The sequence below is a fragment of the Aspergillus undulatus genome (genome assembly GCF_047715775.1).
Source record: "Aspergillus undulatus strain CBS 261.88 unplaced genomic scaffold BDV17scaffold_36, whole genome shotgun sequence".
Taxonomy (NCBI): Eukaryota; Fungi; Ascomycota; class Eurotiomycetes; order Eurotiales; family Aspergillaceae; genus Aspergillus; species Aspergillus undulatus.
This window is the reverse complement of record NW_027396640.1, coordinates 88,123-102,906: the sequence shown is the minus strand read 5'-3', so window position 1 is coordinate 102,906 and position 14,784 is coordinate 88,123. Positions and strand designations below refer to the sequence as shown.

The 14,784-nt window shown below is 50.8% G+C and overlaps 7 protein-coding genes across 7 annotated transcripts; 5 read left to right on the top strand and 2 right to left on the bottom strand.

Annotated features, from left to right (window-relative positions):
- Positions 1–110: 110 nt before the first annotated feature.
- Positions 111–1,562, bottom strand: BDV17DRAFT_267614 (cytochrome c oxidase-assembly factor cox23, mitochondrial). The gene is made up of 4 exons (XM_073758389.1): positions 1,322–1,562; positions 998–1,105; positions 915–942; positions 111–782 (listed from the first exon to the last, which is right to left on the bottom strand). Exons 1-4 carry the CDS (start codon positions 1,408–1,410, stop codon positions 738–740), a joined length of 270 nt encoding a protein of 89 aa, XP_073613983.1. The 5' UTR covers positions 1,411–1,562; the 3' UTR covers positions 111–737.
- A 1,717-nt stretch (positions 1,563–3,279) lies between these two features.
- BDV17DRAFT_282796 (uncharacterized protein) lies at positions 3,280–4,533 on the top strand (the record flags this gene model as incomplete). The annotated part of the gene is made up of 3 exons (XM_073760258.1): positions 3,280–3,620; positions 3,669–4,032; positions 4,084–4,533. The coding sequence occupies 3 exons, from the start codon at positions 3,280–3,282 to the stop codon at positions 4,531–4,533; spliced, it is 1,155 nt and encodes a 384-aa protein (XP_073613982.1).
- A 791-nt stretch (positions 4,534–5,324) lies between these two features.
- BDV17DRAFT_267609 (uncharacterized protein) lies at positions 5,325–7,802 on the top strand. The gene is made up of 4 exons (XM_073758388.1): positions 5,325–5,864; positions 5,926–6,045; positions 6,100–6,192; positions 6,250–7,802. Exons 1-4 carry the CDS (start codon positions 5,781–5,783, stop codon positions 7,429–7,431), a joined length of 1,479 nt encoding a protein of 492 aa, XP_073613981.1. The 5' UTR covers positions 5,325–5,780; the 3' UTR covers positions 7,432–7,802.
- Positions 7,803–8,308: 506 nt separating this feature from the next.
- BDV17DRAFT_267605 (uncharacterized protein) lies at positions 8,309–9,127 on the top strand. The gene is made up of 2 exons (XM_073758387.1): positions 8,309–8,930; positions 9,001–9,127. The coding sequence occupies exon 1, from the start codon at positions 8,553–8,555 to the stop codon at positions 8,760–8,762; it is 210 nt and encodes a 69-aa protein (XP_073613980.1). The 5' UTR covers positions 8,309–8,552; the 3' UTR covers positions 8,763–8,930; positions 9,001–9,127.
- Positions 9,128–9,210: 83 nt separating this feature from the next.
- On the bottom strand, positions 9,211–11,263 carry BDV17DRAFT_267603 (ribosomal RNA-processing protein RRP9). The gene is made up of 2 exons (XM_073758386.1): positions 10,829–11,263; positions 9,211–10,778 (listed from the first exon to the last, which is right to left on the bottom strand). The coding sequence occupies exons 1-2, from the start codon at positions 11,192–11,194 to the stop codon at positions 9,276–9,278; spliced, it is 1,869 nt and encodes a 622-aa protein (XP_073613979.1). The 5' UTR covers positions 11,195–11,263; the 3' UTR covers positions 9,211–9,275.
- Positions 11,264–11,432: 169 nt separating this feature from the next.
- pre1 (proteasome core particle subunit beta 4) lies at positions 11,433–12,589 on the top strand. Its single transcript, XM_073758385.1, has 4 exons — positions 11,433–11,552; positions 11,615–11,772; positions 11,836–12,209; positions 12,265–12,589. Coding segments are annotated over exons 1-4 (612 nt in total). The 5' UTR covers positions 11,433–11,550; the 3' UTR covers positions 12,343–12,589.
- A 26-nt stretch (positions 12,590–12,615) lies between these two features.
- BDV17DRAFT_267600 (ubiquitin carboxyl-terminal hydrolase family protein) lies at positions 12,616–14,694 on the top strand. The gene is made up of 2 exons (XM_073758384.1): positions 12,616–13,378; positions 13,444–14,694. Exons 1-2 carry the CDS (start codon positions 12,688–12,690, stop codon positions 14,625–14,627), a joined length of 1,875 nt encoding a protein of 624 aa, XP_073613977.1. The 5' UTR covers positions 12,616–12,687; the 3' UTR covers positions 14,628–14,694.
- The last annotated feature ends 90 nt before the right edge of the window (positions 14,695–14,784 follow it).

The window sequence follows — 14,784 nt, the reverse complement described above, 5'->3', positions numbered from 1 at the left end:
GATTGCCCATTCAGGGACTATGTATACAGATCAAACTCAGGAACCAGGTGGGCATATTTGTAATGATGATGGAATCGAGGCCTTTATGTTAATTAATAGAGAGAACATCACGCAGCTCTTGATTGAACTATATCGGACAATGGTCCTGTTGTGCTACAAAAAATAACGGCTGATCTACAGTGATATATTTCACTGAAGCCTCCATCGCTTTAGGTTCTATGTGACCATGACCAAACGGCGACCAGGGCTTGTTGCCACAATATTTGTCAAGCCGGCCTAAAAACGTCGATCATTTTGTACGCACAAGCTAGGGGAGGATAATCCTGAAGAAAGACAGATTGCGAGAGGAGACATAGTAACACAGATAGCCCGAGAACCAGCGTCCTGGAAAACGAAGCAGGAAAATACATCCAGAAACAGAAATTACTCGAGTAAACCCTGGAAGATCACAGGAAGTGCTTATCGTACAATGCAGCCAACCAATTTGCTGGGATAAAGCCAGAGTACTAAAAAGGAAGTTGTTCACTCAACACAGAAAACACGATCCTTCCTTATCGTTGAGCCTAGATAGCCGAACAAAGGTCTTTGAAGGTCTCTGGGTAGATACTTGGGGATAGGCAGGTCAAAGGAGTGGCGCTTAAAGATTGCAGCAACCTGGACATGATAGATTCAGGCTTGATATGGTACAGTGGTATTATGGCGGCATTATCGTTAGAACGAACCCGCGTTCCCTTGTGTCATTGCCTGGCGGCTGGCGAGTTACCGAGTTTTTTCTGAGTTAACTGAAGATAAGTTAGATATACATATTTTCTACGAGAGGGTGGTAGGACAGATTAAGAGGGAACCCGAAAGGCAGGTGCTCCCATGACGCGGCCACCAAAGAACGGAGAGTAAGATAGAGCTCAGACACTCACCCATTGCTTCTTACAGTCGCGATAAGCTCTAGAGATTGTTGTTAGTGAAGTAAGCTATAAAGATAGGATAAGGTAATACATACTGGAAGTAATCACCACACATTTCCTTATCACCGGCGTTGCGTTTCATGCACCTCAGGCTCCGATCCGCAAAATCTTGACAAGGATCATAGTACTCGCTGGCGGATTTACTGCAGCAATAGAGTCAGTTCAACGGTTGTCAGACTAAAACAGAGCTGACGAAGCTGATAAAAAAGCTAGCTATGAGCTCAACGGAACGGAATGAGACGGGTCCGTTTGGACGTCTTATGATCACGCAGCAGCAAAAGCATACACCGGGACATTTTTGCGGATGCCATTGAAGATAATGGGACTGATTGAGCAGGCTAGGGGAGAGAGAGACACACTTGCTGAACTTTCGCTCCGAACGCCCCCAGGCGACGGAAGAGGCTGGCCCCGAGGTTGATGATTGTTGTTCATCTGATTGGGAGGCCATGGTGTCTATGATTCAGGGTAAGTACAAGTCAAACAAAACGCCAAAAAGAAGTAAGAAGTGTGATATACTCGGAGACTGATGAATACAGATAGAGATGGCGAAACAAAGGCACAAAGTGAGGAAGTTGAAGATGAGGTTCTAGAGTCTAGATACTCTGTGGAAATGGTGAAAAAGTCGGGCGACGGAGCCGAAGTCTTGGCGCGGAGATCGGAGATCTACAACTATAGAGCGAGCGGTTGATAGTCCTCAGTTTCATAGTAGATAAGCTTGCAGGTTTAATCTTGAAGCAGAGCACCTTAAAGAAGTAATGACCATGTCCTAGAGCGTGTTTTAGGTTTCTGCTATAGAGTACGATGCTGGGTCAATCGTCTCGGTCTGAAGTACTCCCTACCGGCAATTACACGGTGAGGGAAAACGCGGTGTATAGTCGTTTGGGAGAAAGGAATTCTTAAGAACCCTCACCTACTGTGGCTGGAAATCCCTCTATCCCGTGATGACCAGAGAGACCTCAGCACAGGCTTAGACTAATGTCGCATGTTGTATACCTAGACCTAGTCTTTCCTGCGAGCGAGAGGATCTTCTATACAACCGCAGCCACGGCCTTCCAGTCTGCCAGCACTTGTACAGCTTATGATCTGTTTCCAGCCAAAGGATTCGGTCCCTCGCTGAGTGATCGTTGTCAGTAGTCAGTGTTCAGCAGCCGGAGCATGGAGAATGAAGGCCGGGTAGAGTCAAACAAACGGAACAAACCGCGCATTTACCTCGAGAAGTTACCATCTGGAAACCTCATTGACATAAAAATATATTGTAGGTACCGATCTTAATATCAAGTCAGCTATTGTTGCAGGGAAGAATCCCACCATCGCACCTCGGCATCTTCCCGGATGCTCCAGGTCGGCGCGTAGCAGTACTTTGTCCTACAGTTACTAGCTTGTAGAGGATTTGTTGCAGTTTGCAGCTTTCAGTTGGAAGCCTGGTCTTGGTACCCGGAGGCTCCCCCGCGTCCGGGGAAGTCTCCGGGAACACCTGATGGGACTGTCTCGACGGATCGATAACATGCCAAGCCGCTCATCCCCAATCGAGTCAAAAAGTCCATTATCAACCACCAGGTTGTGGCGCGCTCAATCCAACCCGCCACATCTATCTTGGTACGCTCGAAACCTACCCAATCTATGTCCAATATATTGGGACGGTTGAAGCTGGATGGCGTCCGCTCCCAGCCGATGAAAACGGTTGCACATCAGTATGAGTTATAGAAAAATGTTTGGCCCGGGTTTCTCAACCGATTCGAGTTCGTCGCTTCACCAAAGGCTCAAAGAACAGAGGATGATGATTCTCTTCTTGGGAAAGCCAGGGTTTGTGATGAAGGAAGATGTAGAACAAGCCGACAAGGAATCATCGTCAAGGAGGCCCCTCAAACAGTGGACCCAGATCCTTCAGAACCAAACCAAATAAAGGAAGAGTTTCCATAGTTATGAACACGGGGCGGATGGATTATCAATGATGTGGCCCCAAGAAATGACTCAAGTTTCAATACCGAATAAGGAGAGTTTGCGTATGCTAGCAGACATTATCGCATGAGTCGTCAACCTGATGGTAGCTAGGACAACGCGATGAGGGGACGGAACAAGCGATGGGCATAAATATCTGATGTCCTCCTCATTCCGACTCTCACACCAACGAATATCCTTCACTGATCATTCTCTGAAACGAATGAGGATAGACACCTTCAAAGTATCCTTTGACATATCGTCCTTCTGCTTCAGTGAACTCGAGGTGTGTCATATTGACAGCGAAAGTCGAAGTGAGAGAAACTTGCCTTCCGAGGGCCTATTAGATCAATTGATCAGTATTAACTTGGTATAGACAATGGCTACCGTAGGAACACTTACCTCAACACCTGTACCTGATCCAGTGGCACAATCCGGTGTTGAAACGGAAGCCGTGAGTTCCAGGCAATCGGAAAAGGTTACATTTGAACCATCCAAGCACTTGGATTTCACTCCTCCTTCCAAGGTGCATAGTATGAAAGAACTAGGATACGCCGAGGATCGTGGGGTATCCCCGATAGGTGTATCTGAGCCCTTCCCATTGTTCTCTGCTGAGGCCATACAACAAATGAGGAAGGAGGTACTCAGTGACGAGGTCTTTTCCAAATGGAGTTATTCAAGCGAACTTGCCCAGTGCCAGCTTCGGGGATACGCTGCAGAGTTTGCCTTTCCCACTCTCAAATCTGACCACAGGCTGACATCTGATAGTTGTGCGCCGTTTGTTTACGACGCTTGGAAGAACCCTGAGACGCTGGCCATCATCTCAAAAATTGCAGGAGTCGATCTGGTACCTGCGATAGACTTTGATATTGGCCACATCAACCTCGCCGTCTACAGCGAGGAGGAAAAGAACAAGGCGCTAAATGCGATGATGGAGAGGGCAACCCGCGCAGCAGACGAAGGGGTCTCAGGCTGCGCTTGGGAAAACGACGACCCTATCGTTGACTGGCATACGGACAGTTACCCTTTCGCGTGCGTGACCATGCTATCAGACTGCACGGGCATGATAGGAGGCGAGACTGCTTTCAGGACAGGAGACGGCCAGGTAGTCAAAGTTCGCGGCCCTCAGATGGTAAGCTCCAGAAGATCTCAACCATTTGATCCCCCACTCACTAGTTTGCAGGGGTATGCTGTAATCCTTCAAGGACGTTACATCGAGCACCAAGCTCTTCGTGCATTGGGGGGCACCGAGAGGATTACTATGGTAACCTCATTACGGCCGAGAGATTCGCTCATCAAAGACGATACTGTCCTCACTACAGTTCGACCTGTTTCGGAACTGGGCGAGTTATATCTGCAATTTGCAGAGTATCGCTTCGACATGCTTCAAGATCGATTTCGGCACGCCAATAAGCTGATGCGTGATCAACAACGTGCCCGGCGGCCGTTTGACACACGTAGTCTCAAGCAATTTATTCGGGAGCAGATTGACTTCTTGGAGCATATGGATGAGGAGATGATTGAGGACGACAAAGTCGTGGCTGGCATGGTGGATGATAGTACTTTAAACTCCGAAGAACTCAGACGGGAGAAAGCTGAGAAATTTAGAAGACGCCGTGTCGTGGTTGCATAAACGGGTCCCGAAGGGGGTTACAGAGGGGTAGCCATATGATCATGCTTATGGGCCCGTCATGATTAAGTTGGTGCACACGGATTATGGAGGCAGCAATCGAAGCTGCTGTTGGGTAGGGCATATAAGCAATTGGTTTGGTTGTCCGTCATCGCGCTGCTTCCGGTTTGGGGCTGGATATAGAGCGTTTATTTTGATTTACTGATTTGTTCTGCAATCGTATTTGAGAGTTCTGTTGGAATTTTGTGATCTTTGGCCATGAAATCGATATGTTAGCTGAAAGAAGAATGTTATGCCTGTTTCAAGCTCCTCCACAAGCGAGTATCGTCGATATGGATTCCGATGACTGTCGGCAAAATCATCCGACGACAAAGTATGAAAGGTAGAGAAGCGAGACTGAGGGGGTGAGGCATCAATTTTCGGCTGAACGACGCGATATAGTCGCAACCATGGTTGGGGGCAGATCTAGGTCCATTACTCGGTTAATGCCACGGACCACGACCGAAGCGCCGCGTAAGCGAGCTGGACGGTGAAATTTGAATCCTGCCAATATAGAACAGTAGCACCGCCTGTTGGAACTAGCAGTTTCCACGAATCTGAAGCTCTGGCAGTTGGTTGCCGCCGTTGGAAGCTTTCGGCTGTCATGGGCTGCAGCAAGTGAGAGATCTAGACCACGGTCATTAGTTCTTTCAGGTCATTGAATCGATGCATCAAGATAGACAGGAAGCCAGTCCGAGTATGTTGAATCACCGTGGAAGAATTGTGAAAGGTGATAGTGAGAAGTGAAGGGAAGAGAAGGAAGGAAGCCTCACTAGTGAGGCATACTGGGCCGGACGAAACGGGTTTAATTAGTTTGTCGCGTGTTTGATCGGTTTGGTTCCTGCGCGCGGCTCTGCATCGGGTCCGAAAAAGTCATGCTCACCAACTGCTGGCCGGTTGCCCTCGCCTTCCTTTCAGTTCCCTCCAGGTTCTGCGCTTGGAGCCTCTCGAACCGACCCTCGTATCCTAGTGACCACCGTTGACCGCTTCTCGAAGTCCTTGTCCGAGAATCTCTCATCTATCGCTCAGCGGCGATCGCCATCGCGCGTTATGCCCGCCGTTCCTTCGATTACTTGAACAAACAAAATACATCAACCCCCACCCTCCTGCAGGCCTCGAGCAAACATTCTCACCTCGTTTAAAGCTTCCGCTTCGACTTTCCGAGCCTCAATTATCGTTGCACGGAATACGTGCGGGCTATCTTCACCAATATGTCGAGGCACACCCCTCCGATGACCACTTTGAGCAACGGCTTTGGTGGGACAAAGGCTGCCACGCCACAGGATGCTTCGGGAGTGAGATTTTTGGGCCCCAGAAAAAACAATGGAGTTTCACTGACTCAGAAAATGTTGTTAGCTCTTCCAAACGCTGCAAGGTCATGTCGATGACATTCGCAATCTTTTACAATGCGGCATCTGCATCAGGCCACTCTACGAGCCCTTCACCCTTGCCTGCGGACACACTTTCTGCTACGGAGTTAGTCGACACCGCTCTGACCATATTTGGTGACTGCTAATCATCGCGCCTTAGTGTTTGACATCCTGGTTTGCGGAAGGAAGGAATAACAAAACTTGCCCTGATTGTCGAGCCCCAGTGAAATCACAGCCCGCGCCAGCATACCTGGTGAGCTCCCCTACCATCTAGCCGTGCTCAGTCGTGTTCTAATTCGAGTCGTCCTAGGTTCGCGCAGTTGTTCAATTGTTTACGAGTCGCGCAGAGCTTCTGGATAAAGGGGAAACAACAGATCAGCATGTAGCTCATCAATCTGAAGAGGCGGGAAGAATAGAGGCGGACAAGAAAAATACGGATCCGAACTATGGCGGCCTTTTCCGAGGAATATTCAGCAAGGCGCGGCATCCCCCTGCTCAGCCCATAATTGACCTTGAAGATGGCGTCATGCGCTGCCCAGAATGTTCATGGGAACTGGAGGAAACGGGATGTGTGAATTGCGGATACCGCCATGGTGACGATTCCATGTCTGATACCGATTATTCGGAGGATAGTTCAGAAATGACGGATGATCGATTTGTAGATCATGACGAAGAAATAGACGACGACTTTGGGGAAGAGTTCGACTTCAGGGAATGGTACGATGGGGTGCCCATGGATGCTTTACCTACTGGCATTCGCGTTATTCCTAATGGGGGCAATGTCTTTGGCATACCCGGTGCAATTTACGATCCTCGGGACTCTTCAGATTTTGACGGTCCGAGTTCCTCCGTCCATCACGATGACGAGGATGAGGAGGACGATGAGGAGGACGAGGATATGGATTCCTTTATTGACGATGGTGAGCCGACCAACTATGGCTCAGACTCGGGGCGATCAACCATTGTTGGACACCCCAGTTACAGCAGGGGAGAGTTGCACGCCATGTTTGATTCGTCGTCTCCAGCTCCTATGTTATTTGATCATCTCGGGGTGCGCAATGGTGAGGATGACGAAGACGAGGATGCAAGTGAAGATGATGACGAGTCTGAAACGTCCGAAACGTCCGAAACGGAGTCCGATTCCGACCTTGAAGTCGAAGACGAAGACGAAGCACCAGATTTATTTGGCGACGACGATGAATCGGGAGACGATGTTGATGACGATGACGATGACCATGAGGAGCCTGTCAGACTTGCTACAGTCGGCAGTCGACAACGTATACCAACATATCACATATTATCAAGCTCTTCGCCTGTTCGCGCCAGTGGTTCAACTGCTAACCCCAACACAAACAACCAAGCGGGCCAGCAAAGTCAGTCTTCAGCAGGCTTATCGGCCAACCACGCCATCGCTTTAGATGATGATTCAGACGAAGAAGGCCCAGTTGCGCCGACGAGGCGGGTAAGAGCTCGCGTAAGTCGTCGACAATGAGCTCTCTAATTTCTCATCTCATTCTAGCGGCGATTAATCTACCAACATCCTCTCGCGAGGCCTTGACCACAGTCACGAGTGGATAACCTCTACCATTTGATGACTTGATGCTTGTTCGGAGTTCACAGGTGCTGGGCAAATGATCTTTCTAGCGAACTCCTACCTTATTCTTCTTACGCTCGCATGTATGTAATAGAATGGTTCTGGATTTTTGGGGAGTCTCACGATTAAAAACCTTTACGACACATATCTATGGCATAGCAACGGATAGGATGGCGACGGTATTCGGTATTCGGCTTTTTACTTACTAATTTCTTCTTTCTACTGACAATACCCACAGAAATATATAACTGTTGAATTGTCACCGTTCCTTATCAAAATACTCCGTACTAGCGTAGCATGAATAATATGTACCCTAGTCTCAAGCTAACCCTATCTCTCTATACTTCACCCCCCAAACCAAAACAAACCTCACCCCCTCAAAAAAACCTCCCTCTCAGCCCGTCGAAATATCCAGACCCGGACCCGTCGTCCAATCCCGTGCGGCAAACCAGGATACACAAACTTCTTCGTGGCCACGTCCTCCCCCCTCAACACATCCTCCAAAAGCAGCGTCTCATCCCGCCAGGGCTCCCACCCACAAGGTGGACAAACAGCAGCCGGCGCCGCTAAATTCGCGTGGATGTTCTAAGAAAGAGAAGCGGCGACCGTTGCGGGTCAGATGGTGAAGTGGCGTAGGTACTGTTCTACAAAGTACTAAATGATTTCTTGCGTGAGCTGAGCCCTGCGGAATGCGTGATCTCGTCTATGCTTTGGAGTTTCGAGCGGAATTTTGAGGGGCGAGCGGCTTTGTGGCTGATTAGGAAGAGGATGCCTGTTACATGGTGGAAGGGGAATGAGGATGAGTCTGTGTTGGATTCAGATTCTTGGTCTCGGTCTTGGTCTTGGGCGAGGATGTGTGCTTCCGGTGCTGAAGTTTGTGCTGGCTAATGTCCCGCCTAGAATTAGGCCTGATGCTGGGTTGCATATAGAACTGAAGGGTTGGTTTTGGGGGTCTTTGGATGCGGCCTGCTCTCAATAAATACCAGCTGAGGACCTAGGTACAGGAAGAAGTAGTCGTAATGATGGATCCATCGACGGAGGAATCAATCAATCAACCGGCCCACCACACGACATCAATACCATCCTCAAACCCCACCGGAAACAAATACTCAGGTGCAAGTCTATACCCAACGCTCAGCACGACGACCAGGATCGCCAATGCAATGCGCCTGAGTGAGGCATCGTCGCTCTCTAGACCGCCGGTGATGAATCCGCCGCCGTGGAAGTAGATGAGCAGTGGCAGGTTGTCCGAGCTGCGTGTTTGTTTATATGATCGGATAGTTATCTCGGGCTGGGACGTCTAATTCGGTGATGTTGAGGCCTCGCTGTGGGATTATGGGAAGTCGGTCTCCGGTTATTGAGAGGATGCGCGTGTGGGGTGGGAGGTCGTGGGGGAACTAGATGATGGGTTGACTGTTAATGAGGGAGTGGGTTTTGGGGTTGGGGAATGGAAACTGGTCTACCTACGTTTTCTCATTGAGGATGAGGAATGCCCAGGTGAACGGTATTCGGCCACGGTGAAGGATGATCATGAGAGAGGTGCTCTTAACTGCTTAAGAATGGAGTGCAGTTCAAGTTAGTTCATGAAGTGAGGTCCTCTGGTGATCTGCTCGAGCCTAGGGCTACTTAGTGCTTACAACTATAGATGTTTCGCCTTAAAAGGTCATTGCTTTTCCATACACAATGCTAATGCCGCTGGGAATAGTAAAATACAATCATTTATCCAAAGTAGATACATCGGCTCAAAGAGACTCCTCCCCTCGGCCAGGTTTATCAGAAAAAAAAGGGACTTCAAACACCATGGCGCCATTTCGGCCTTCTGGGGTCGATCCCTTGTGGTAGTTGTTCGCATAGCATTTGTAGCGCCCAAATCTATGCTCTTTCCCAACCGCGACGGCGATACAAAGACCGCGCGCTTCGGGACCATTCTGCGATGTGGATTTTGATTTTGATTTCGATTCGGATGGCACTTGGCCAGGCTTCGTCGTATCGGCTCGCCGTTCAAAGACAGCGATGCCATTGACGACGCCTTTTACGAGAGGCTCCCCCTCCCCTTGAACGTTGGTCAAGCTGTGTCTGTGGGATGGGTTGGCGGATGCAAGGCTCTGCTCTAGCTGCTTTGATGGGGTATCTGGGGCGTCTGGAGATAGGGGGCCTCCGCCGACGGGGCCGAGAGGTTGGATCGCTCTCTTATCATCTGAGATTTTCCACGCTCGGATGTATCCGTCCCAGCTGCCACTGAGGACGACGTCTGTCCCCGGAACTGTCGCTAAAGCGGTAATCCAGCGAGGCGTAGTTCTGAGGAAGCGCGCATTTCGCAATGCTGTCTCTCGATCGGCTTCGGGAGAATGCTCCTCTAGCGGTGGAAGGGGATCGACGCCGTGAGCATGTGGGATAGTGTAAAGGGGCTTCTTTTTGTGAATGGACCATAATGAGATGGAACCGTTGTCGGAGCCGGTGACGAAATGGGTAGGAGGTAAAGGTGCTATACAGTCGATGTTGTGCTCGAGTGAAGTGTTTTTGGATGAACCACCGCGGAAAATCAGCTGAGACTCTTCGACGACCTTCCACAACCTGGCGGTGCGGTCACGGGCGCCGACACTGATACACTGGTCAATCGTCATTGCGGCCACCGACGCGACGTTGTCTTGGTGACCGAATAATGTTTCGACATAGGCGTGACCGGCGGAGCTGATAGACCATGTTTTAATGGTTCGATCATAGGAGCCGGAGAACAATTGCTCGCCCGAGCTCATGGTGGAGATATGACGGGCAAAGGCTAGCCCACTGACGGAATCGCGGTGTTGAGGAAAGGTTTGCACGGGCGTCAAAGTTGCGGCATCCCAGATTATGAGCTTGTTGTCCTCACCCCCTGTAGCAACAAACTTCCCTGAAGGGGACACAGCCACCGACAATATGCTCTTGGTGTGACCCTGCTCTTCTGCGCTTTCCGCGACTTTCTGCCAGCCCCTCGTAAAACGCACCTGTTTCGGGTTCTTCCGTTGTGGCCGAGGAGGTCGTTTTGATGTGCCATCTACACCGTTTGTTGTAGGGGCCGGCGCTGCGCTGGGAGTTGCAAGCTCCCACTTGATCAAGGTTCTGTCCTTGGATACCGTGTAGACGTAAGGTGCATGAACAGCAATTGATGTTGTAGTTTGTGTATCTGCCCGGAAGAAGGCATGTGAGGCGGCTGGGAAAGCTAGGTCGGAGGCGATTTGGCGATATACTCGACCTTTGAATTCGTCCTGAAATATCGTCAGCTTTGATCAGAGTCGCAATATCCTCCCGCACATACCACATCCTCTTTCAGCCTCTCTGCAATCAAATCCCGATCAATCTCTGCAGCATCAAAGCCGTAGTCATCCACCTCGTCCCGCACGTTCTCCAGGTATCGTTCTGCTAATTTCAATCTCCGATCTGCGGCCGTCTCTCCCTCATCCGACTCCGAGCCACTTTCCTCTTCTAAGGCTGCCGAGGCAACGCTTTCCGCATCGTCATCGTCACTTCCGGAAATCGACTCGTCCCGTTCGCGATTTTTCCTCCCACTCTTGTTGCGCACGTCTCCGTCAGCGTCGACGCCCCGTTTCTTTGATGGGGCTCCGGCGCGGTCCTCCCTCTTGCGCTTCCGCTGGGATGCGGGTAACGTAAAGAATGACGACATCGAAGGGTGGGAAGGTCGATCGAAGATTGAACAGCCGGTGTGACCTCCAATCGAGAGAGTTGCCTCCGGCGATCTACTTGTTCATGGATATTTTCCCGCTCCTCAACTTTTTTTTCTGCCCGTGGTCCGTGCAGGCGGTGTCAATCCATGGCTTTATTGCTGAGTCAGCGCAACAGCTCTCCGCCTCAGGCAGCGGGAAGCAACAGCTCCAGGCAGTCAAGCTCCGCGCGGCGGTGATAGACAGTAAACGACCACTGGCATCAGTCCTGCTCTCTTCCCATCCCTCCACCTGAACTTTCTACCCTTGCTTCAACTACCATCCTCTGACCGAAACACGCGAGAGTCGTATCACCAAGATGTATGCGTCCCACCTCTACCACGGTAGCTCCGTACTAGCCATGCTGACCGACGTTGTCATAGGGAGGTTCTACTTGGTATCACAGGCAAAGACTTCGTCCTTCTCGCAGCTTCAAAAGCTGCCATGAGAGGTCCTACCATTCTCAAAACTGAAGATGACAAGACGCGGCAACTCAACGAGCACACACTAGTCGCTGTCTCCGGAGAGGCGGGAGATACCAGTTAGTACACCTGTAGCACATTGAGCTTCAATGGCGCGGAACTAATTGTGCTTCTCCTAACAGTTCAATTTGCCGAATACGTCCAAGCCAATGTCCAGCTATACACAATGCGAAACGACACCGAGCTGTCTCCGAGTGCTGTTGCGAACTTTGTTCGAGGAGAGCTAGCACGCAGCCTGCGATCGCGGAGTCCCTACACAGTCAATCTCCTCCTCGGCGGAGTTGACCCCATCTCTCAGAAGCCACACCTATACTGGATCGACTACCTCGCCTCGTTGGCGCCTGTCCCATATGCTGCCCACGGCTATGCTCAGTACTACTGTCTATCAACACTCGACAAGCACCACCACCCCGATATTAACCTGGATCAAGGCTTGAAGCTGTTAGAGATGTGCACAGATGAGTTGAAGCGCCGGCTGCCAATCGACTACAAAGGAGTATGTTATCTATCCACCCACCCGGAGGTTGTTTGAGATGATTAACGGTTGACAGGTTCTGGTCAAGGTAGTGACCAAGGACGGCGTGAGGGAGCTGGACTTTGACAATAACCGCATTGTCAAGAGTGCTTAATGTATCATAATAAGCATCTTATGTTCTCCGGTTACGTTCCGGTATTATGGGCTTTGGGATTTCCGAAATGATTGATTGCATTTGATTCCGGTGTAGTCTCGGCCAATGGCTGCTAGGTAGACAATAAATGAAGCGACATGACATGAGCCTCTACAGCTGCTTGCCGTTCTCCGTTACGAGGCTATTTTTGTCGATATGCGAGTTCTGCTGTCAGCGGTCGAGGTGATGTAGTTAGCTGAGCTTGGTGTTTGTCATGTTTGCACACGATCTTCTTGCGTCGCGTGGAGAGGATTTCCAGATGTCCGCAGCTCTTCCCACCTTCAACCCGCAATCATCCTGCAAATCATGATGACCAAAAGACAGGCCGAGCTGCTCCTAGAGCAAGAGGCCATCGTCGGATTCCCAGCCTCTAAAAAGGCCCGTGTGGAGGATGACGACTTGCCCGAAGACGACCCGCGTCATGGAGCACTACCTTTGCGCCGAGCTAACGGGCAGGAGTTGGAGGAGCATGAACGCCAAGGAGATAATATTCTTGCAGCTGTAGACCGAAGAGGAGAAGAGCTCCAAGAAGCGGCTCAGGTAGGCGACGAGGAAGACGAAGAGCCCGAGGACGAAGAGGACGATGACCGACCCGCGATTGTGGCGCCTCAACGCCAAAGCGCTCCGATGGAAGGATACAGCGACCTGTACCTCGATACGATCAATCGTCAAATCCTAGACTTCGACTTTGAGAAATTGTGTTCCGTCAGCTTGTCAAATATCAACGTCTATGCCTGTCTTGTTTGCGGCAAATACTTCCAGGGCAGAGGTCCGAAATCCCACGCCTACTTTCACGCCCTCGAGGTTTCGCATCATGTCTTTGTCAATATGGGGACGAAGAAGGTCTATGTTTTGCCTGAGGGGTATGAAGTGAAGAATAAGAGTTTGGATGATATCAAATATGTGGTCGACCCGTATTATTCCAAGGAGGAAGTCGGCAAGTTGGATAAGGAGGTCACGGATGCGTTTGATCTCTCGGGGAAGCGCTATAGACCAGGTAAATACCGATATTTCACGTTTCTACATGCCCGGGAAAGACCGCAAGCTGATATTTATCTCTAGGCTTTGTCGGTATGAACAATATCAAGGCCAATGACTACTTGAACGTCGTGGCCCAGGCGCTGTCACATGTCCTTCCGATTCGCAACTACTTCCTCCTCCATGAGTTCCCGCAACCTGGCACACCTCAGTTAGTCCTGCGCTTTGGGACACTCGTGCGCAAGCTCTGGAATTCCAAGGCTTTCCGCTCTCACGTATCACCTCACGAACTTCTGCAAGAGATTGCACTACGGTCCTCGAAGCGATTCACCCTTACGCAGCAGTCAGACCCAGTGGAGTTTCTCTCCTGGTTCTTGAACAACCTACATCTCGCGCTGGGAGGCTCCCGAAAGCCGTCCAAAACGCCAACGAGCGTGGTCCACGCCGCATTCCAGGGCCATCTCCGAATCGAAAGTCAAGCCATCACAGCACACTCAGACACCCAGAACGCCCGCCTAGTCTTCACCGAATCAGGCACCATAACCAGCAACACAACCCCCTTCCTCATCCTAACTCTCGATCTCCCCCCAACGCCTCTCTTCCAATCCGCAAACCGCGAATCCATCATCCCGCAAGTCCCTCTAACCACCCTCCTAAACAAATACAACGGCGTCACAGCCTCCGAAAAGCTCGCCCACCGAGTCCGCCACCGTCTCCTCCACCCTCTCCCGCCCTACCTAATGTTCCACATCAAACGCTTCTCCAAAAACCGCTTCGTTTCCGAGCGCAACCCCACAATCGTCACATTCCCCTCCCCACGCTCCCTGGACATGTCTCCCTACGTAGAACCCAACCCGGAGCTCTGGTCCCCAGGCGAACCAATCCTCTACGACCTCGTCGCAAACATCATCCTCGACCCGACCATCTCCGCCCCCGGCGGGACAGAAGACGCCGCTGATAAAGGCGTCAATGCGGCCTCGGGCGGCGGCGGGGCGTCCTCTAGTGGTGCCGGCGCAGGCACGGAGAAAGTCTCCTGGCTCGTTCAATTGCAGGATAAGGCTATGGCGGCTGAGAATGCGAAGGTCCAGACGGAGCAGGGGACAGGGGAACAGAGGGGACCAGAGTGGCTTGAGATTCAGGATCTGTTTGTGAAGCGTGCCGAGAGTGAGACGCTTTTTACGAAGGAGGGGTATCTCATGGTTTGGGAGCGGAGAAAGGTTCCTGGTGCTGGTAAGGCGAAGGGGAAAGGGAAGGATGCTGCGAGGTGATTTTTGAAATGTAAGGTTAGGGGCAAAGCAGCGGTCTGGGCTGGCTGCATCCATATATACGAGTTTGTAACGATACAAAATTAAAGAAATATCTATCCAGGACTGGAACCCTTTTGAGTTCACCGCACATGGGCATCAAGATAGTAGCTTCATATCA